General features: G+C 48.0%; 5 protein-coding genes across 5 annotated transcripts; 2 read left to right on the top strand and 3 right to left on the bottom strand.

The window, feature by feature from the left end:
- Positions 1 to 250: 250 nt before the first annotated feature.
- Positions 251 to 999, bottom strand: BKA67DRAFT_502923 (Alpha/Beta hydrolase protein; the record flags this gene model as incomplete). Its single annotated transcript, XM_046097094.1, has 2 exons — positions 251 to 572; positions 638 to 999. Coding segments are annotated over 2 exons (684 nt in total), but the record flags the coding sequence as incomplete, so codon positions are not given.
- Positions 1000 to 1652: 653 nt separating this feature from the next.
- On the top strand, positions 1653 to 3512 carry BKA67DRAFT_651924 (uncharacterized protein). The gene is made up of 4 exons (XM_046106092.1): positions 1653 to 1957; positions 2018 to 2208; positions 2347 to 2855; positions 2965 to 3512. The coding sequence occupies exons 1-4, from the start codon at positions 1697 to 1699 to the stop codon at positions 3393 to 3395; spliced, it is 1392 nt and encodes a 463-aa protein (XP_045951093.1). The 5' UTR covers positions 1653 to 1696; the 3' UTR covers positions 3396 to 3512.
- A 2216-nt stretch (positions 3513 to 5728) lies between these two features.
- On the bottom strand, positions 5729 to 7850 carry BKA67DRAFT_528392 (Alpha/Beta hydrolase protein; the record flags this gene model as incomplete). The annotated part of the gene is made up of 2 exons (XM_046098941.1): positions 5729 to 7702; positions 7767 to 7850. The coding sequence occupies 2 exons, from the start codon at positions 7848 to 7850 to the stop codon at positions 5729 to 5731; spliced, it is 2058 nt and encodes a 685-aa protein (XP_045951092.1).
- Positions 7851 to 9589: 1739 nt separating this feature from the next.
- BKA67DRAFT_671406 (uncharacterized protein) lies at positions 9590 to 17315 on the top strand (the record flags this gene model as incomplete). The annotated part of the gene is made up of 2 exons (XM_046108695.1): positions 9590 to 10363; positions 10413 to 17315. 2 exons carry the CDS (start codon positions 9590 to 9592, stop codon positions 17313 to 17315), a joined length of 7677 nt encoding a protein of 2558 aa, XP_045951091.1.
- A 1133-nt stretch (positions 17316 to 18448) lies between these two features.
- BKA67DRAFT_651923 (uncharacterized protein) lies at positions 18449 to 20000 on the bottom strand (the record flags this gene model as incomplete). Its single annotated transcript, XM_046106091.1, has 4 exons — positions 18449 to 18963; positions 19027 to 19463; positions 19515 to 19627; positions 19921 to 20000. The coding sequence occupies 4 exons, from the start codon at positions 19998 to 20000 to the stop codon at positions 18649 to 18651; spliced, it is 945 nt and encodes a 314-aa protein (XP_045951090.1). The 3' UTR covers positions 18449 to 18648.
- Positions 20001 to 21371: the final 1371 nt, after the last annotated feature.

Here is a 21371-nt window from a genome sequence, read left to right as displayed (position 1 = left end):
AAGCAAGGTTCGCATTGGGAATATAATCATAGGGCAACAATTGTTCAGCTGCTGCTTTATCGTGATACCCGGCACGCCTTCCAACCACTAAAGCCGGCTGCTTAATCTTTGTAAGCATTTCCTTCAATGCTGCTTCTCGATCCAGTGGGCTCAAACAATCACCAAGTTCCATGTTGAAAGAGTGAATCTTTTGTAACATGTGACCATAGCAGTCTGCGTCGTATTCCAGGCGCTTGTCTAGTTGGCTGCACCGTTTTGGAAGGAGTTGGGGCGAGGAATGTTTCGAGGCGACAGGCGTCTGCTCACTCTCAAGCCCCTGCGGATACCCAGTATCGATGTCGTAGAAAGAAGTCTTGAGCTTCGCCCCTGATGAGGTATTTGATTGTTGATCATCCACCCATCCGAAGGACCTCAAGCCGCTGCGTACTCCTGTCGCCTCTGTTAGAGCGATCGCTCGCACATAATCCTGGCCCAAACGAGCCCATTCCAAGGCCAGCATGTTTCCCATGCCCTTGCCAATGACACAGAAGATGGACTGCACCCCTAGTATGTCAAGAACGCACTTATGTATTCTACAACAAGGTTTCGTATGAGTTGGAGTCTACAATTTAATTATCTGATGGGCCAGTTCACTTACCGCGCATCATCTCGGAAAGTAGTCCGTGGGAATTCAGTTGCATACGGCTCCATCTTCCCCTCTCCATTTTTCCGGTAGGTAAGAGGACTCGCGGAGCCAAAAGGACTTCCTAGCACGTTGCAGCAAATACAGCAAAACTTCCCGGTGTCAAGTGCCGGACTCGCCCGGTCTAACATGGGAGACCACCAATCTTCCATGTCGGCACCTTCAGCAAATCCATGGCAAATAACAACAGCGTTGTCTCGTTTAGCGTTGAGCAATCCCCGAAAAGTAAAGGCAACCACAGCGTCGAGTAGAACCTCACCAGACTCCAGGGCGAACTCGGGGATTTTAATGTATAACTGTTGAGGGAGTAAATGTGAGTTTGCATGATGGGGGGCAGATGATTTGGAACTATTTGGATGCGCCATTTCTCCTACTTCGGATAATTTGATACAAGCTGGACGGACGCGTGGCTTATCAAGCCGTTCTTGAAATTGTCCGTGCGATAGATTTTACTTCAACAGCTGGATGTTTAGCTCTTGATCTCTGCATGAACAGCGCCAGTAGCACGTTCGGATTACGTTTTAGAGTGCTCTATTTCTTGGCACTCCCTGCAGAAAACCTTGACCTCAAGGAAAACGGAAGGGGTCTTCGCATTCACTTTGTTGTTCTGTTTCTGGTTTCTAATTTCTTCACTCTTTTGTGAATAATCCGCAATGAGATCAGACATCGCTGGCTGTAGTCCACTTGGAAGAAAAGTTATGACACTGCATCTGTCCCTGCATGGTCAAAATCTAACTAGTCTGGGCTATACCTCAGCTTATCATGCAATGTCCTCACCTAGGGAGGATCCCCACAACAAAGCACAGCCAATGACACGTCGCCTCTTTCGCGTGATTTTGCCACTTATGATAATCTGATCTAGTATACGTTTACAAGATCATATAAGCCTTGGCATATTGTGGCATACTTACTTATATGGCTGCTCCTCAACGAAACAAGACACCAAAATATACACATATATCTCTGAGACTTCCAAACACTTTACTTTTTGGGTCTAATTGATTGTCGTTCAAAATGGGTTCAATTGATTATGCCAATGGCTCGACAAATGGGTCAGCGAGTTTTCAGCCAAACAAAGCTGCAAAGGGAAAGCCTCAATGGGGTTTCGACACCCTTCAGGTCCATGCAGGCTTGGAGGATGACCCTAGATATGGCCATATCACTCTCCCGATCTACAACACTGCATCCTTCAAATTTAAAAAGCTCGACGACCTGAATCATGCATTGGAGGACATTTCATCTTCTCAAAACCACCTGTACACCCGAGTGTCAAACGTAAGTCCCGACGTGAATAGTCTCTATTAAACTCTCATTGTTCTAATCGTCGTGTTTTAGCCTACCCATGACGGCTTTGAAAGACGCATAGCAGCCCTAGAGGATGGCGTTGAAGCGCTCGCTTACGCTTCAGGCGCAGCCGCTGTACATGGCGTCATCGTGTCATTGGCGGGGAAGGGTGATAATATCATAGTATCAAGCGGCCTGCATGGAGGAACATATAAACAGTTTCGAAAGGCTGTAACACAGCTGTAAGCACCCTCCAAGTTCTTATCGGTGTGGCTATGCCACCATCCACTAAAGGATCTGCGGCGAAAAACCAGCCTTGTTCCCCACATATACTGCCTGTTGTCCTATATCGATGGTCATATGCTGATTTTGATGTTCAGGAGCATAGATGCACGGTTCTGCGATACTAACGATCTGGAGCGTGTCAGAGAGTTAGTTGATGACAAAACTAAATTTATCTTCGTCGAGTCGTTGGCAAACCCTAAGCTCTCGATCCCCGACTTCGAAGGACTCGCGGCAATTGCGCATGCCGATGACGTGAGAATCCCGCTTGTAGTGGACGCAACTCTCACAGCCAGCGGATACTTCTGCCAGCCCGCCAAATTTGGCGCTGATATTATCGTGCATTCTGCTTCCAAGTGGATCGGTGGACACGGCACCACCATCGGCGGTGTCGTCTTGGAGACTGGCCGTTCAGACTGGCAGGCGAACAGGGCTCGGTTCCCACGGCTGTATGGAGAGGATCCGGACCTGACTAAATGGGGAGTCGGCCAAGACAACTGGTACGAAGCCTCTGGAAACAGGGCATACATTCAGTATCTTAAGACTGAAGTCATGCGTGATACTGGACCGTGTATCAACCCGTACGCTGCTCAGCAGCTTTTCATTGGTGAGTTTTTCCTCTTGGTCGAATATATTGCCGTGGAGAATATTCTCTTCTCAATTTACTCAGATTGCAATATGTGAGATCAGATTGCTAACAGCACCATTCGCCACAGGGGTAGAGACGCTCTCCGTGCGTTGCGAGCGCCAGGCCCGAAACACGGACCAATTATCCCGCTGGCTGCGTGCCCATCCTCGCGTCGCATGGGTTGGCTACCTCGGATTCGAAGATCACCCATATCACCACCTAGCACAGAAGTACTTCCAGCGGGGCTTCGGCACAGTCATTACCTTCGGCCTCAAAGGTGGCGGTGAAGAGGCCCAGAAGGTAATCAATGCCTTCAAGCTGATCATCATGACAACCAACATTGGAGACTCTAAGACACTCTGTAGCCACCACTGGTCAGGAGTCAACAAGCACTACACACAGGAAGAGAACGACGCTATGGGCGTGACAGAGGATCTGGTCCGCCTCTCTCTCGGAATCGAAGATGTCCAGGACCTCATCAGGGACTTTGAACAAGCTTTTGATCGTGTCAAACCATAGCGAAGCAAGACGCAAGGAAGCTGGTAAAACCTGTTGTCGATGATGTGTTAGGCAATTCCTCTCTTCTTGTTTCATTTTGGTCGTGGCACTATCAAAAGGTTGTCGTCATCAGCATAGACTAACTGATAAATCAATCCATTTCTCGTTTTGGTGAATCCAATTTAGCCTACATAAATAGGTTGTTAATTGACACATGATTCTTGTGGTTGCTTGCAACAGAATGCTGCCTTGCATTTCTTCTAATTTCTTTCGTAGCCGTAAATACTCAGCGTATCTTTATATTTCTATTTCAAGTGGCTTCTCTGAACCTTACTCGAAAAGGCCTCAAGATAAATCAAAATAAAACACACTAGCGCCATAAAATTTAGTTAATATTGGTTGCAATATTCGGTTTCTTGGTAACATTGTAGCTCTTGAGAAGAGCCGCCGAAAATTTGCACGCTGATGAGAAAGCTACATGCAGCCATCGTGTCAACTAGGCTAGTATGCCGGGGCGATTCATCGCGAAAACTAATGTCTTTCAATAGTATTTCTAGCTTGAAAGGGCATCTCTGTTGATTGCATTAAGTAGTGCTTGTAAGATAATCTCAAAACAAATCCTCGGGGCCTTGGAAACTGAGAATTGACCCAAGCTCCGGTACGGCTCAAACTCAAGCGGTCCATGTGAAATCAGGCTGAGATCAATTTCGAAGTGTATAGTGTCAGTTGATAAGTCTAGAACATATTTTTCAAAGAAGAAGCAAAGAATAAGATGGAAAGAGAAAAAAAAGAAGAAGAAAAAAGGGGAGGGGGGGGGAGAGAAAAGGAATGTATCTTTAGGTGAGGCAATTGGGGCGTACGTAAGCCTCTGTTAGGGCCTCTGGCGCTGGAACACGCCCACATGCCTCTAAGAGCACTACGCTTAGTGGTGAATGACTGAACTCCAGCTGGTGATAAGCTGTTACGGTGGTACAATCGCAGAATAACCACTAATCTTAACGATAACGACCACATCAAGATGCCGGAAATGCTCTTCCAATGTTCAGGTTTGCATAATCCTACTACCCATCATACTGCCAGTAAAACTGTGTCGCTCTATTGGCTTGCAAAAACGTCATTTTCATATTGTGCGTGCTAACATATGTTACGTGTGTTCCATGTAAGCACCGAAACAGACAAGATTCCATGCACGTAGACTACAACCTAACCTAGGTTAGCAGCTTTGACATAAGCTACTTGGTTGTGATATCCGCGTTCGTGAACAATTCCAATCGACTCTAAAAACACACCTCCCCGCTTGGCGGGTATAGCTCTCGACCAACATCCAGCAACCAATGATGCACCCAGCCACATGCACGAAACCTAGCAGCATTCACTGCCGCGAATGATTCCTCGCCTCGTTCCGCTCGGCTTGACTTCGCATCATGACCGAGTCTGACTTTGCAGCTTCCTCTTGGTGAGGAATTTAAGGTGCCACGAACCCATGGAAGCGCCAAATCTTGGCAATGTAGTGGTATGGATCCGCCTTTAATTCCAGAGTAATCTAGGTTAATGGTACTTAGGAATACAAGATGGCGGTGCATCTTGCTACAGACTGCGCATGTATACGGAGTACCCAAGATTTGAAAACTTGAAACTGTGATGACCGAGAGAGACTGCAGTGCCCCAGAAAAGAACGAAAAGAAAAAGCAAGACCCACGCTCCTGTATGTGCGCGTTCAGATGGCTGCCAAGGGTATCTATTGTTGCTTGTGTCATACACGGCATGCGCGCCCTGTCGCGGGTATAAAACTAGTATCTCCGGTCAACGCTGTACTAGGTCAGTTCGAGGTGATGGCGTAGGTACTGTGCCATGCTGATCGATTCCTGTGCAAGCCGCAGGCGCCTTGTCATCTATCCAGATATGTTTGCTGTACTGGCTCCAAACTTGTTAACAGAGCAAATATGACTAATTCTACCGCAAGGTAGACCGCGATCTTGGACGTCATAAGCATGACACGCAGCAAAGGTAGTGTGCAATACGCTTGCATACATGTCGACTAACTTATTGCCTTGGGCCAGCTGGCAGGATATCACAAAGTAATGTTTTGCTTGCGACGTTGGCAAATAGTTGGGTAAAGGAATCTCTGACATGATTTTGATTGCTGAAGTGGCAAAAATATATTACCTCTTGTTCAGGTTAACTGAGACGTTCATGTGCTTTCCATCGAGGTGGCCGGTGAAATAGAATTGAACGTCATTTGTTAGTAGAGGTCTCGTTTAAACACTTGGCATAGACGGAATTTTAATGATATTTGCATTGCGGCGTGGTGAAAAGCACTAGATAGAATGTTTTCTTAGGATTGAAAAATATGATCACACTCCAGATCTTTCTACAAGTACTCTTTTCCACCAGTTTTCCGCTCTTTCCAGGCTGTCTTTCTTAGTACTTGCCAAATGAAAACCATGGCCTTCGTGTTCATACACGACCAGCTCTACACGGCTCTGTACGTCCTTTCGGATGATTCCGTGTTCATCCGAAGACTGGTTAGCCGCCTTGACAAAAGCTAAGGCTTGATCCAATGTGACTACACAATCTTCAGAACCTTGTAATAGAAGAACTGGTACTCTGCTATCTCGTGCTCTTGTAACTGGACTGCGGTCCTCGTATAACTCTTCAAGTGTATGGAAATCCTCTTGCTTCACATCGTTCACTTCAGCCTGGGCCAGGGAGTTCCTGCCCCTCACGAGTAGGAAGTCATAATGTGATTCAAAATGATGTGTCGTTCTTGCGAATCCCCTCATATCTGAGATCCCGAAAACGCTTATCGCTCCAGCCCATACGTTAGGATGTGCACAGACAGCCTGCAGCGTCAAGTACCCCCCAGCACTAGGTCCGGTGATGCCTACACGTTGGGGGTCAATCACTCCGTTCCGTACCAGTGCTTGTACGACGTCAACCGCATCTTGGACATCGGCGGCGCCCCACATGCCGTCCATAGCATCGCGATAAAGTTTTCCGTAACCAGTCGAACCGACGTGGTTGAGAAGTACAACCACGTAGCCGCGTGAAGTAAAATACTGGCTTTCTAAGTTAATGCTTGGGCGGTGGTGTTTGGTAGGGCCGCCGTGAGCCATGATAATGCAGGGTGGAAGCTCTCCCTCCGCAGCAGTATAGTTCGCATTCGTGGGGTTCATCAAAAATGCATGCCCTGTTCTAACGTCTGCCGTAGGTTCTCCATTGTCGACTTGTGGTTTATGTGATCTTCGGAAGTTTATCGGAACCGGCGTTGACAGCATACCGCTGGGAAACTTAGATATGTCATAAGACTGCGCAATTGCTGTGATATGGCATGAAATCATCCCCTTCGACATGTCCAATACATCAGGAAGGCGAATTCGATAGAGACTAGAAGCACGTTCGCTCATTGCCCCAATTGCCAGGAACTCGTGGCTGTTAATGCGCTGTAAGGCGTCATACGCGATGTCATTCAATGCGACGTCCAAATCGGCGTATATACCATTAGCACAATGAACCAAAGCCAGCTGGCTTCGAGCTGAGGCCGTATATGTCACGATCAGGTGATGCTCGTCGAGTTGGAAGTAGGTGTTACTTGATAATAAGAACTCGGCGCCGGCCAACTCATATTCCTCCATGCCCTTGATTCTGAGCCATTGCGGGTCGGGCTGCCCGTTATCATTTTCAAGATTGACGTGGTAAAGTTGTTGGTACCCAGTATCGTCGTGGCAGTAGTACAGTGTTTTGCCGGGGCCCCAACGGGGCTGTCCAACACCGAATTGTTTGCCTATACCGCGTAACCCAGTCAGGACCGGACCCCATGTAGCGACAAATAGTCTCGCTCCGGTCCATGGCATGTGGGGATGATCCCACTCCAGCCAGCATAACATGTGCCCATCGAGACTGAAGCGTGGATGAGAGTAAAAGTCAGAGCCTTGACGCAGAACCGTCTCTGAATGATCCACCGTATCGATGCAGACGATACTTACTACGGATCGTGAGCCATCTTGTAAGTTGACTTGCCGTACCGCAAGGATAAATCGAGCATCGTTTGGATGAGCAGCCAAGTCTCCATACAAAGTAGAAGGAGATAATAAGACTTTGTCAACGGTCATGCCATCAGGGCTCGCGCGATATACGCCTTGTGTGTTGGCATCCGTGAACACGAGGAACCCGTCCACATCGACGACGAAAGCCCCTCCACCATAGGAGTACACAGCGCTACCAACATCGAATTTATCTGGTGTGACATGGCCCGGTGGATCAACGCGTTTAATACGCCCGTGTCCGTTACGATCAGCTTCAAGGTAATAAAGGGCTGTTCCATCGCGCTGTTTTCACATCAGTCCGCCGTGACATCCAAATCTCGATTGTACAGAAATTGGGATTGCTAACGTTGCTTCGTGGTGCGTTGAGTGAAACTGAATCGTTTGACAAAGCCTCGCTAGTTATAGGACTCTCCCATTGCCCATAGGGCATGGTGCTAACAGTCATCCTTTTTTCACTTGGCAGTTCACTACTGTATTGAACACTGATAACGTCGACCACAAGTCCTATCGGCTTATCTCAGACCTAACAAAGTGCGAGGTCATGTCAAGAATTTGCAGAAGGTAGCCTTTTGACGAATTTGTAGACCTCTCTAGCGCAAAGACTGATGTGTTTTCATCACCCATACATCAAAGCTCACACAACATCCTTTTCGCTGCGAAACAGTAACTCCTACCAACTCCACTGAACACGGCTATTTGAGTAGGGAGAAAAATAGTCAGGAACTGGTTTTGGTACGACTGGAGCGTGGCCACGCTACTAGCCAGGTATCTCCTTCAAGGACGGCTGCAACCTTGACCTTGCATTAGCGCCGACTCTGAACAGTCCGGCCAACCCATTTAGGTAAGCCTTATGAGATCTTCAATCCCACGGATGCATTCACTGATCCTTCACAAGGTGACCTTGCATATCGCCCGGCAGAAAAATTATGGGTACAGAAAAAGTGTAGTCAATGAGCGGAAAGCGGAGCTATGCTACTCCGCAAGATGCACCCAAACTGCGACGTCATTGTAGAAAATCACAATATCATGTGTATGTCGATGATCGGTTACGAGCGAGCAGTATGTATGCCCAAAGTGCAGCCCACTTCGCCATTCAATTAGACCCTGTTTCCAATTTGTCCCTGCTGAGTGGGCCCTGAAAGCGCTCTGATGCAATGTCGGCTATGTGGTGGGAAACGCGTAGGCATGACTGAGAAATAAGCACCCACATCATGCCAAAGAGACTTGTAATGGATGGTCACCAATTAGAATCGTCCATTTAAAATGGTTCCAAAGCGATTGTTGCAAGATCCACCCTTGGCATGTCTAACTCTGGGTTTCTTAGGCAATACTTACACGGGAAGGGTATGCTTCTTGCACTTAGGTAGTCACTATTTTCTGGAAACAATCAATGGGGAAAATCTTCGATGTTGAAGGATATACTTATTTTTTTAGGTGACAGAGAGTTGCAATAGACCAGTTAGTTGAGTTAGTGGGAACATTCAAAGAAAGTAAACAATACAAAATTGGTCATATTTATGTTACCTTCCAGACTGTACGTTTACAAGTAAAATCTGATGGGACTAGAACGGTTACGATATCTCTCCAGGATTAGCCTCTTTAATCCTACCTTGTAACTAAACTCTTCTGGATCATGATCTTTGGGAATTGTAATTCTCTTAACAGACCTTCATCGGATTTGTGGTGACGTCAGAACTCTATGATGAGTTTACATGTACCACATCAAGTCATATTTTATCCCTGCGTGTTTGCCTGTTATCTGATGTCACTCCTATTGACGGAGGCAGCGGCAAAAGAGATTCTTGACAGTGCATAAGTCTGCAGTTCAGATACCCAGATACGCGTGAAGTGCAAGTCTGGGTATCAAATGATTGAATAAGCAGCACCAACTGGCTTTCTTATCTCGCACCTGGTGTGACCTCCCTTATTTACACATTCTTCGGGTTTTCAATGCTGGATCTAAATCAGACACTCTAGTCCAAGTCGTTGATCCTTGAAGTAAGACATCACACCTAGTGATATTGCTGTAAATGCATATCACCCTTTAAACCTGTACTTCATTTCGTTCTAGAGTTTTGAGGCTATATTTTGCTGTATTTCTTTGTGGTTAAGCCTCTCCGCACAGTCATTATATGTTCCTTCAAACGTAATTCCGCCAAACGCCCAACAATGCGGACCGTTACTCAAGTCACAAATTCAAACGGTGTTTTACACCCGCTTTCCCCTGGTGGATGTAGCAAAACTATTTTTCGGACAGATGGGACACTTATAGATCGATTTCTGGATCAAGTAGCCATCAAGGGTGGCGAAGCAGCCATATCCCACCGCGACACAACATTGACTTATTCCGAAGTGGACAAGTATTCACTGAGATTAGCAAGACTGCTTTTGCTGAAAGGTTTCAGAAAGGAGCACATCATTTTATGCCGCTTCCATAAGTCACCTTGGGCCATTGTCTCCTTTCTAGGGATTCTCCGCGCTGGGTTGGCGTTTACACCTGTGGACCCGTCACACCCAGCTGCCCGGCTGCATCATGTAGCGATCGAAACGGGTTCTTCCCTGATGCTCGAGTTCGGGGGCGATTTGCTACAAATCGGCGATGTCGAGTCTTGGAACACAGATTCGACATTTTTCAGCGGTCTTCCCGAAAATGCAGGAGTCGACTTGCCAGACATAGGGAGGAGTGATCTGGCTTATGTTTACTTCACCAGTGGGTCGACCGGCCAACCAAAGGGAGTGATGGTTCAGCACGGGTCCATATGTACAAGCCTCGTGGCCCATGGCCAACGGTTGGGCTTGTGCTCAACGTCGCGCGTTCTTCAAGCCACATCTTACACGTTCGATCCCTGCTTGACAGAGATCTTCGGCACTCTTATCTACGGTGGATGTATATGCGTGCCCCCAGACTTGACCCATCTTGTCGAGACAATTAATGTGCTTGCTGTAAGTCACTCTTTGTCAAATTATATTCATTTTGCGCTAACCGATGCAGGTAAACTGGGCATTTTTTACACCTTCAACTATTTCTCTCCTTCACCCAGAGGAGGTACCGACGCTAAGGACGGTGTCCGTCGGCGGGGAGCCCCTGACCCAAGACTGCATTGATACGTGGGCTTCAAAGGTTCGCTTATACAATAGCTACGGACCTACAGAGGCCTGTGTATTTTGTTGCATCGCTTCTACAGAGCCTACATCGTCACCTTCCGTTATCGGGCATGCTGTAGGTTGTCAATCGTGGATTGTGGACTCGAGAGATCCTAATAAGCTGGCTGCGATCGGAGAAGTGGGTGAGCTATTGATTGAGGGAGAGATTCTCGCCCGCGGCTATCTCAATGACCCTGAAAAAACCGCAGCAGCATACATCACTGGCCTTTTGTGGGCGAATCCTGCTATTGTATCAAACGCACCAAGGCGTTTTTATAAGACTGGGGATCTTGCACGAATCAATCTTGATGGAACAATATCCTGTCTCGGTCGCCGCGACAAGCAGGTGAAGATCCGGGGCCAGCGGGTCGAGCTAGGCGATATTGAGAGTCATATCAAACAACACCTCGGTCACCAAGGCCCAAATGTCTTTGTGGAATTGGTGGAACGGAATATGACAGATTACCTCGTTGCATTTCTCGTGTTAGGCTCGTCACACAGCACGATCACAGCAGTGGGAAATTGGAAACCCTGGTGCGATGATCTGCAAACAAAACTTTCGCAAAGCCTCCCAACATATATGATACCCGGACATATAGTTCCTCTCCAATATCTACCCATGACTACCTCTGGAAAAGTCGACCGGGCTGCTCTGCGGGATAAGTTCCAGAAATTGCACAGTCAAGTCGCGCCGGAGTTACCCATGGTTCAAGTACAAACTAACCACAGTGAATCGCATGATGAGGAGAGAATATTCAAGATTGAAGTGGCTCGCGTTCTTTCATTGGCCCCTACGGCTCTCGACCTAAATCACAGCTTTCTTGAACTTGGGGGCAACTCGCTTCATGCTATCAGGCTTGTCTCACGTTTACGAAAGGCGAGTATCCATTTACGTACCGAAGAAATTTTGCAACCAATCTCGCTGTTCTCACTGGTTAGCACTTCAAAGGCCGCAACGCGCCGGATCACGGCATCTGTGCCGCAGGACGAAGACATTTCCTATGGATCAACTCCTGACCATCTCATGGAGTCTGTGCCTTGGGTAGCCACTCAGTGTGGCATCGCTTTGGATTCTATCGAGTCACTGCAAAAATGTACTTCTTTTCAAGAGTCTTTGATGCCATCTTTGACAAGCCAACCATGCACTTATGTGGCTGAATACAGATTTCAACTGTCTTCTGGAACAGATCTGCATCGCTTCAAGACCTGCTGGGAAGCTGCCTACCAAGCATTTCCAATTTTGCGCTCTCGTTTCGTTGTAGCTCCAGCTCACGGTCCAATAAGGGCAGTCGCTCGTGAGCAGATTGCTTGGAACGAAAACGGGGTTGACCGGCTACAATGCAAAATGACTATGGAGAGAATGGGAGCGGGCACTAAGCTCTCCGCATTCTCACTGAGCAACCACGGAGAAAGTCATGAATTCATCTTGATATTACATCATTTGCTCTATGACGAATGGTCCCTACAGCTTTGCCTCGAGTACGTCACTCAACTGTATGATAACTCGCCGCCGCCAACATTAGGACCATCCTTCGATCGATTTGTCCACTTTTCTATCGACGCGGCAAAGGACAACGCATCCCAAGAATTTTGGAGAAATGAGCTTTCCTCGGCTTGTGTGGCTCAATTTCCACGACTTCCTTTCCCGAACTACCGCCCAAAACTAAACGCCATTCGCGAGATTCAGGTGCAACATGCAACGTCAGAGAAGGTGAGAGCTTCTGTTCTTGTGCGGGCTGCTCTTGGTCTCGCGATGGGTGTCTATACAGGATTAGAGGACATTTGCTTTGGTACTGTCATGAGTGGCCGAGACGCGAATATGCCCGGCGTAGACGAGGTCGTTGGCCCTACACTTGCAACTATTCCAGTACACATGACCTGGGATGCAACAGACACTACTTCCAGCTTCCTTGATGCCGCTGAGAGCCAGCAACGGGAGATACATGCCCATGAGCAGTACGGATTCCAGAATATCCGAAAGACCAGCGCAGCTGCCGCTCTTGCCTGTGACTTTCAGACAATGCTTGTGATACAATCGCCTTCCCCAGAAGACTCCACGAAGCACTTGTTCGCAGAGCGAACAGAAAACGAGAGTAGAGACTCCCATGCCTTGGTGCTCGAATGCACCATGGGCCCTGAAGCCTTGACCATGGAGGCTCGGTTCGATACGGAAGCAATATCAACTGAACAATGCGAACGCTTTTTGGGGTTATGGGAGCATATCCTAGGGCAGCTGTCTTGTGTAGAAGGGGGTACAGCGCTAGGATCTCTGAACTTAGTCAGTAAGGCAGATGCGTGGACCCTGGCCACAAGAAACGGCTGTCTCCCTTTCCCATCTCCAGGTCTCGTTCATGATCACTTGGCACGTTGGAGTACAATACAGCCGGATAAGATTGCGATTGACTCGTGGGATGGCAAACTTACATATCGTGAGTTAGACATTCTGACTACAAGGTTCGCCGTTTTTCTAGTGGCCTCGAACCCGAGCGGTATCATCCCCTTACATTTTCCCAAGGGGCTGCCTTTGATCGTCTGCATGTGGGCAGTTCTAAAGGCCGGGCGAGCGTTTCTCTGCCTCGACACTGAAGCACCAGCAGATCGATTAACACATATACTGGAGCAACTGGACCGACCCCTGGTCCTCACCCATAACGCAAAGTCTACCAGGGCTCTTGCATTAGTCAATTGTTGGACTATTGACAAAGGATATCTAAGGCAGTTAGGCTGGGCGCATACGGAGGGTCCTCCCCTCCCAGTCGTCAATTCACATGATATAGCATACATGATCATGACATCGGGATCAACCGGGCGTCCCAAGGGTGTACTGATTGAGCACCAGTCCATCATGACCACCGTCGCTCAAAGCGGCCCGACCTGGGGTATCCAGAAAAGCTCGCGCATGCTCCAATTCCCATCCGTGGCCTTCGACGCCGCGGTCATGGACATCCTCTCCGCCGTCGTACACGGTGCCTGCCTGTGCGTTCCAATGCAGGCCATTGGCATGGACGCACTAGCAAATTTCATCAAGGTAAAGAACGTCAACTGGGCCTTCTTCACACCATCATTTCTCCGGCTTGTGAACCCTTCAGAGTTTCCGGGTTTGGAGACCGTCGCTGCTGGAGGAGAAGCAATGACTACTGAAGTGGCTAGGGTCTGGGCTCCTAGAGTCAACCTCGTGAACGCGTACGGGCCATGCGAATGTGCAATTACTTGCGCGTCGACCCTCGTCAAGGCCGATGCTCTAAGCCATTCCTCAATTGGCAAGGCGATAGGTTGTGTTCTCTGGATCGTTGATGCCAAAAACCACGAGCGCCTCGCGCCCATCGGTACCGTTGGAGAGCTTCTAATCGAGGGACCGATCGTCGGCCGCGGCTACCTGAACGACGATGAAAAGACGGCTGCCGCTTTTATATCACCACCCTCGTGGACATCAGACTTTCCTAGAAACTTTTGCAGAATGTACAAAACTGGCGATCTCGTTCGCTACGATGACGATGGTGGTCTGCTCTACATCGGCCGCAAAGACAATCAGGTAAAGCTTCGAGGTCAAAGACTGGAGCTTGGGGAGGTCGAACACAATGTTCAACAAGCCGCTTCCTCTCGACCAGCTCTTTGCTTCGTTCCCAAGAAAGGACCATTTGCCAATCGTCTGGTTGCAGTCCTAGGAGGAGGATCTAATAACCTTATTCCTGTATCCGAATATCGCCTCATCCCATTCAAGTTAGATGGTGCGATGCGTACAGATATTCAGAAACTTCGACAGCATGTTGCAAGTAAAGTACCTGCCTACATGGTACCAGATCATTTCGTGATTTTGCGAGATATGCCAATTTCTTTATCAGGGAAGTTGGACCGTAAGATTATCGGAACGTGGGTTGAGCAGTTCACAAGCCAAGATGAATCCGTTTTCTCGACCGGGACAGAAAGCCGGGACTCATCGACTCATGCGGTACCAGCTAATCCTATGGAAACTGTGCTACAAACTGCCTGGGCTGCTGTTCTAGGCCTTCCTCCGGACAAGGTAGGAACCAATCGATCTTTCCAAGCTTTGGGAGGCGATTCTATCACGGCCATGCAAGCGATCGCTCGAAGTCGCAACAAAGGATTTGACATCTCCATGAAAGAACTTCTGCGTGGTGACACTATCCAGGTCCTCTCACGAAAAGTCATTCCCAAGGAAAATGTGTCCTCCAGATACATAAACCGAAACAAAGATCCGTCGACAGCACTTTCGCCCATACAACGATTGTATTCGATTCTGGCTCCGATGTCACAGGCGCATTACTTCAATCAGAGCGTTCAAATGCGGTCTCGGAGGAATGTCTCTCCTCAAGACCTCAGTGCCGCGTTACGAGCTGTTGTCACTCGACATCCATCCTTGCGTACCAGATATGACTTCTCTGATTTGAGCAAACCGACACAGCGAGTTTTGGACGACGCCGAAGCATCATTCTCTGTAGCTTCCTGTCACGTATCTAGCAAGTCTGCCAGACTGGGCCGGCTTAAAGCGGTGCAGAGCATTCCAGACCCTGTTTTCGGCCCCATCATTCATTGCGAGCTGATTGATGAGGAAGAGGGTGATCAACGCATCATCCTTGTAGCGCCTCATCTAGCCGTGGATATAGTGTCATGGAGACTCATTTTAGAGGATATGGAGACGATACTCGAAGGTGCGACATTAGGACCAACGCCTCTCGTATCGTACCAAGACTGGTGCGATAGGACTTTGCAAAACCAAGAATCGGGACGGAAGCTTCCTACTCCAGATTACGACTACTGGGGTCTTGACACGAGTTCGCTTGTCTACGGAGAGGTAGAGACGGAGTCATTTTCGCTCAGCAGTTCTGCCACAGCATCGTGCTTGGGCCCCAACAACAGCTATCTTCGCAGCAAACCTACTGACCTGTTTATTGGCGCGATATCGTGGGCTTTCCACGAAACATTCCCAGACAGAGAATCAGCTATTGTATGCCTCGAAGGGCACGGCCGACAGTCGACTGGCAACGATTTGGACGTCACGAATACGGTAGGCTGGTTCACCACGGTAATGCCAGTGCATGTCCCGATAATTCCCGGGGAGGATCTTCTCCAGTTCTTTGTACGGACTAAAGACGCAAGATTCCGATCCGAAGCCCATGGAGTCGACTTCTTCAAGACCCAGGATCTCTCTAACGACAAAAATGTGAAAATCCCTGAGATAATGGTCAACTTCACGGGCATTCAAAGGACAGACGTCGAAGCAGGTGGACTGTTTGTGGAAGACGTAGACAGCAGTGGCGACCAATACGACTTCAGTGACAATATGCGTCGCTTCGCGGTATTCGACATCGCTATCTGTGTGAAGAATGGCAAGCTCGAGCTAGAATTGTCCTTCGATAAGCGTATCCGTCAACGCAACCGTATTGGCAATTGGCTTTCCAAGTGCAAGGCTGTTCTGGAAGAGATATCTATACATGTTTCCAGCACTCCGCCAAGGCCGACGCTTTCGGATTTCCCTAGTCTTGCTCTTTCTTACGATGGCTTGGCTGTGTTAGAAAGCAACATGCAAGAACTCGGGATCAGCATGCTCGAAACAGATGGCCCTTGGGTTGAATCAGTCTTCCCAGCTACTCCGATGCAAAATCAGATGCTTCAAGCCCAGCAGGAGAACCCAAATTACTGGCGCGTGAGTACATTATTTAAGACATTCACGAGTGACTCGTCACCAATCGAGCCACAAAGGTTGTCAACCGCATGGAAGAAGGTAATTGCGGCTAACGCAGCTTTACGAACTTTATTAATCCCCGGATCACAAATGACCGCTGCTGGTTACATCAATGTGGTTCTTGGCAAACTTCCACTTGATGACTTTGTCACCATCAGTTCCTCTCCCGATTTATCTGCACTACCTCGGACGAAGTGGCAATTAGAACTGCCACAGCACCATCTAACCATTGTGCAACATGGCCCGAAGAGTGTCCTGTGTCGGCTTGAGATCAGTCACGCTCTGGTCGACCACTCATCAATGTCTGTGGTACTCCGATGTCTCTCACAAGCCTATGAAGACGGATCGGTAGCTTTGAATGTCGTTCCCTACGAGAACTATGCCATGGCTCTTTCCCAGGCCCCTTCCCGCGGGAGCCTAGACTTTTGGACATCCTACTTGAGAGACGCCTCCCCATCACGAGTATCTGATATTAAAGCAACGGACGTGCGAGAAGACAAGGGCATATTCTCCACACCTATCGACCTTACTGAAGTTTTTGAATCTGTGAAGACAGCATCGGAGACCCACGGTATCACTTCTGCAACCATTTTGCGTCTGGCCTGGGCGCTGGCGTTGGGAGAGCAAACGAATAATGCGGATGTCGTCTTTGGTTTCATATCCTCTGGTCGCGACGTATCAATGCCTGATATTGAGCATGTTGTTGGCCCTGTTTTGAATGTCGTCGCCTGTAGGGTGTTGAGTACGAAGAATGACACTTTAAAAACGCTACAAGCTGTTCAGGAAGATTTCTTTACTACTTCACAACATCAACATTATCTTGCAACCTATCTGCGCGAGCAATATGGAACCAATAGCCTTGGATTGTTCGACAGCGTCGTGAATTTCAGACGCCATGGGGCTCCACAGGAGGATGGAGGTATTCTTTCATTTGAAGAATGGCCAGGTAGTGAGGATCCTTATGAGGTAATAGCACCAAGTAACCTACAAAATTTGGTTGGAAGTGAAGCTAACGACGAAACAGTACGCCATAGTCCTGGAAATTGATAGCTATGATAATGGGGGGATAACAGCCAGCCTCACTTGCTGGTCAAATTCAGTGTCAAAAGATTTGGCCACGCGATTGGCGATTGGGTTTACAAAAGCTGTCGAGAAAGTTGTTTCTGATATGTGTGTGTGATAATATCAAATTCGGTATTCTCAAAATGAAGCTATACATATGGGTTGCTTTATTAAACTTAGCAAAATAAGGCGGAGCTTTAAAAGGGCAGGCGTAATGTTTCCTTTGCATGTTCGATGATCTCACCAATAGTAGGCTCCATTAAGATACCTAAGGAAAACTACGGAGACCGCACTCGACCTGAATGTGAGCCGAACTCTCCAAGAGTCTTTTGACTTCTGTATTACCTGAGATGCGTCAAGTTACAGTTCCCTATGTCAAGTATCGCCATGTTGTAGTGATAAGCGATAAATTCAACTCGATCAAGCACCCGAATGTTGAAGGAGCAGAAGAATGTAACAATGATAAGAAACGAGGGGTGAAACTGTATTCAGGTTTGTGTGCTACTTTGTGATATTGAAAAACGTGTGTGAGAATGTACAGGTTATTTTGCGGGCGTATGCCCAATAGCACCACGGAATGCAACCGAAGCCAGGGATCAAAACAACTGGGTTTGGTATAGTTTGATTCCCTTCTGGAACTAGAAATTTAAATTTATCTTGTAATCTAGGCGTGCAGAATTCACGAGGATGTCCATCCTTCTATGTCGTCATGCTTCGAACGAGTTTGGACAACTCAGCAGACCAAACGACAATCTTGTCAACTCTTATTGCATCAGTTATCTTATAAACGAAAGAAAGCTGTATACAATATACAGGTGCTACCATGTCTCGAACTCTTGTAGCGGCCCTATTAGGACACAGGGGCCAAGCCAGGAACAAGTGTGTTACACAAGGCTGCCAAGGGCACGAATCATAGGCCAAGCCGGTAGCCGGTGTATGTTACACAAGGATCGCAGGCCAAGAAAACGGGCTTGATCAAAAGTATCTATGCCCAGGCTTGTGGAATATGCCCAGCTCAAGGTATGATCATTGGCCAATGTAACAGCGCATGAATCAGAAAGAGTGGGGGAGACTGCAAGCGGCGAATGAAGTAACATTGATATCAACAAGCTTTTCATGGTGATGCGCCAATACCGCCACACATCTATTTGGACACTTCAAGTACCAAGAGTTAAACAACGAGCGATCTGTAATGTTGTGCCAAGAAATCATGCATAGAAGACGTTGCATCTAGGATTTCAGGACAACAAGATCGGATAATCACACAATGTGCTCCTCAACCTTCTCCACTCAAACCCCCTCCTTTCCCACCTGCTTTTTAATACAACTCAGCGCCGCTCGACAAGAGTACGTCAACGGTCTGTTCGTCCTGCGCCCTTACTGCAAGTTCCAGTGGTGTCATGTGCGCCCCATTGCGAGCATTGATATTTGCGCCGTTTTTCACCAGAAGTTCCAGAACGCCCAGTCGCCGAAGTTCAACCGCTACGTGAAGGGGAGAGGAACCTGACGCGTCGAGTGAATTGACATCTGCACCAGCTTTGATTAACGACGAAACTATGCCCTTGGTTCCATCTCGAACAGCAATATGAAGCAGCATGGAAGAATTGTTGGCACCGGTGGGATTTCGAAGTTGCTATAGCCTGGTAAGTACTCAAGTCGCTGAAGTGGACTAGAAGCAGTCTTTGGAATAACTCACGACCAGGTCTGTTGACGCGCCAACTGGCGATGGTATCGATGAATCGCCTGACTGATATGGCGATGTGTGGGTGATCCCCGATGACGATACCATGGCATGCTGGCTATTAAGCGAGACCCCTAGGCTATGATCATCCATGGTGGAGACTGGTAGGTTATCCCACAGTATGGCTGAAGGTTCAAGAAGTGCCGCTGAGCTGTCAAATTGGATCCAGTCCTCATCTGAAGTGTTATTGATGACACTGCGACAGTTAAGCCCGTCATGCGTTGGCCCAGATATCGATCCTGGAGCCTGATAGGATTGTAGGATAGCCGCATCCACGGCGGTGGGAGGGACCGACGATGGCTGGGGGAATGTGCGTTCGGGCAGTCCTTTTCGCCATGTTTTAGATCTCAACGGAGCAGTCTCATTATTCTCAAGCTGCTTCTGCCGTGCTCCTACTATGAAGTCAGTGTTGTAAACTTCACGCCACTGGTAGTCTGACATACTTGAAGCCCGCTTGGCAACACGATTGCGTTCGCGCAAACGTTCGGCTTCTTGCTGTTCAGCCGACTCTAGCACAATACCACCCTTGAATCTGTCCATCATTGTACCCCTCGGTCTGTAAGATATACAAAAAGAAAAGAAGAAGAAACAAAGGTTTGCTAGCTGATTGCGCTGCTGCTTCAACCTTGGCAAAAATGAGAGATCAGCCTGTCGTGTTTTGTGCTATATTCCAAGCTGTTAGGGAAAACACGACCGAAACATCCTTAGACTAATCAATACCATTAAAACACGGTGTAAATCGCATATATGTTGTGCACAGGCAGTGTTGTAGTTGTACTTATGGTGTGATACCCGGTGGCTCGACCAGACTATAAGCTATCCACACACCGTGCTTGGATACTCACCTACATGTCCTTAGGGTGCGCAAGGTTCAGAACCCAATGATGAATAACTTGCCGACCGCAAGGCGATTTCTTGTAACAGCACATTATGTACTTAAGTGGCCTGCGTTCTGCAGTGTAACCTTATGCGTGATCCTACGACGCCGAATGTACCAACTTGAAAACAAGTATTCATTCCGTGCAATCATCTCATTCTTGGCGCCAATCCTCTGAGGTCGATGATGAAGGATTTAGCAAGCAAGCATTCACCATCATCATCATCATCATCATCATTATCAGCGAAACAAATGCCATAGTCCGGCCGGGTTAATTAGCCTCGGCTGCTGGATGCAGTGAGACTTGAGCAACTTGAAGTGATGTCCAATAGATGCTGATGACAGCTGCGGGAGCGCCCTCTTTTACATACGTTTGAGGCACTGCGTATTGTGTGATCTTGTTGAGAGCCCCACCTTCAACGACGGGGATCATTTTGCATGTAGGCTAATGGCCGATTCGTCGAAGGGTATTCCCGTTGCCTTCCAATTTGTGAATCCCGTCACCTTTCTCTTCTCCATCTTCACTTTCGTAATACCAATACCGCTGAGCTCATCCTTCTTATTATGGAGCACCAGGCCCCTTCGCGCTTAGCACACTCGCCCAAGCAGTGAGTGGTAAACAGATGAATCAAACTACATCGTTGCTTGGTTGCAGATCTGACATGCTAGCAAGTCCTGACTGAGTAAGCGACTTGCGTAGTTTTCGCCATCAAGGCCTCCAAGTGACGTTCATAATCTATATATCAAGAACCGAAAATCCCGATGAAGAAACTCGCTACGAAATTATGACTTGCAACTGCTAGAGAGAGCGTGATGTTGATCTAACTGCAAAGCAGTACGAGCTAAGCTTGAAGTAGCTTGAGGCTCGAGTACAAGAGGATTAACTATACGGTACTCCCTTGTGAGCAGCCTTATTTGTCTAACGAATGGGCAGTCTAGCCAGATAGAAACGAGGTGTTAACCCGAGCTTACAACCACCTCACGGCTCCCACAAGCCACTTGCATCATGCTCCACGTGTCTCGAAGTACCATGCAGCAATCAAAAAATCTGCAACGCTTACATACAGTCTACGTTCACTGCACGTTCTGGTGCCGGTGGATGATGATTGACGACTGCCCAGGTAACGCTTGCGACAGCGCCACCATTAGGTCTTCGGCCCACATATTCTCCTTCGCACTGACCCCGTTCTGGCTTATGAAGGCCTGGAACATTAGGTGCCATAATACCTACAGATCAACATGTAGGGCAAGAAATACGAGTTAGCGATCGACAGCGTAAAATTAAGCAACCTTGTCAATTCAGAATTGTGATACAAAGTTGTGTCGTGCTGTAACTAGAAGTTAAGTAGTTAGGTTCTCGCGCGGGGGGAGGCAAAGCCCGACGAATCTCCCCCAATGTACACCAAAAGGCTAGTATTTTAAC

The sequence above is a fragment of the Truncatella angustata genome, assembly GCF_020726525.1.
Source record: "Truncatella angustata strain MPI-SDFR-AT-0073 chromosome Unknown BKA67scaffold_14, whole genome shotgun sequence".
Lineage (NCBI taxonomy): Eukaryota > Fungi > Ascomycota > Sordariomycetes > Amphisphaeriales > Sporocadaceae > Truncatella > Truncatella angustata.
This window is presented reverse-complemented; position numbering and strand designations above follow the sequence as displayed.

Bases quoted from the DNA above. Each gene is read 5' to 3' on its own strand.
- BKA67DRAFT_651924 (XM_046106092.1), top strand. From the start codon at position 1,697: ATGGGTTCAATTGATTATGCCAATGGCTCGACAAATGGGTCAGCGAGT. The intron at 2,209-2,346 runs GTAAGCACCCTC...TTTGATGTTCAG, and splicing joins CGAAAGGCTGTAACACAGCT to GAGCATAGATGCACGGTTCT. The intron at 2,856-2,964 runs GTGAGTTTTTCC...CATTCGCCACAG, and splicing joins TGCTCAGCAGCTTTTCATTG to GGGTAGAGACGCTCTCCGTG.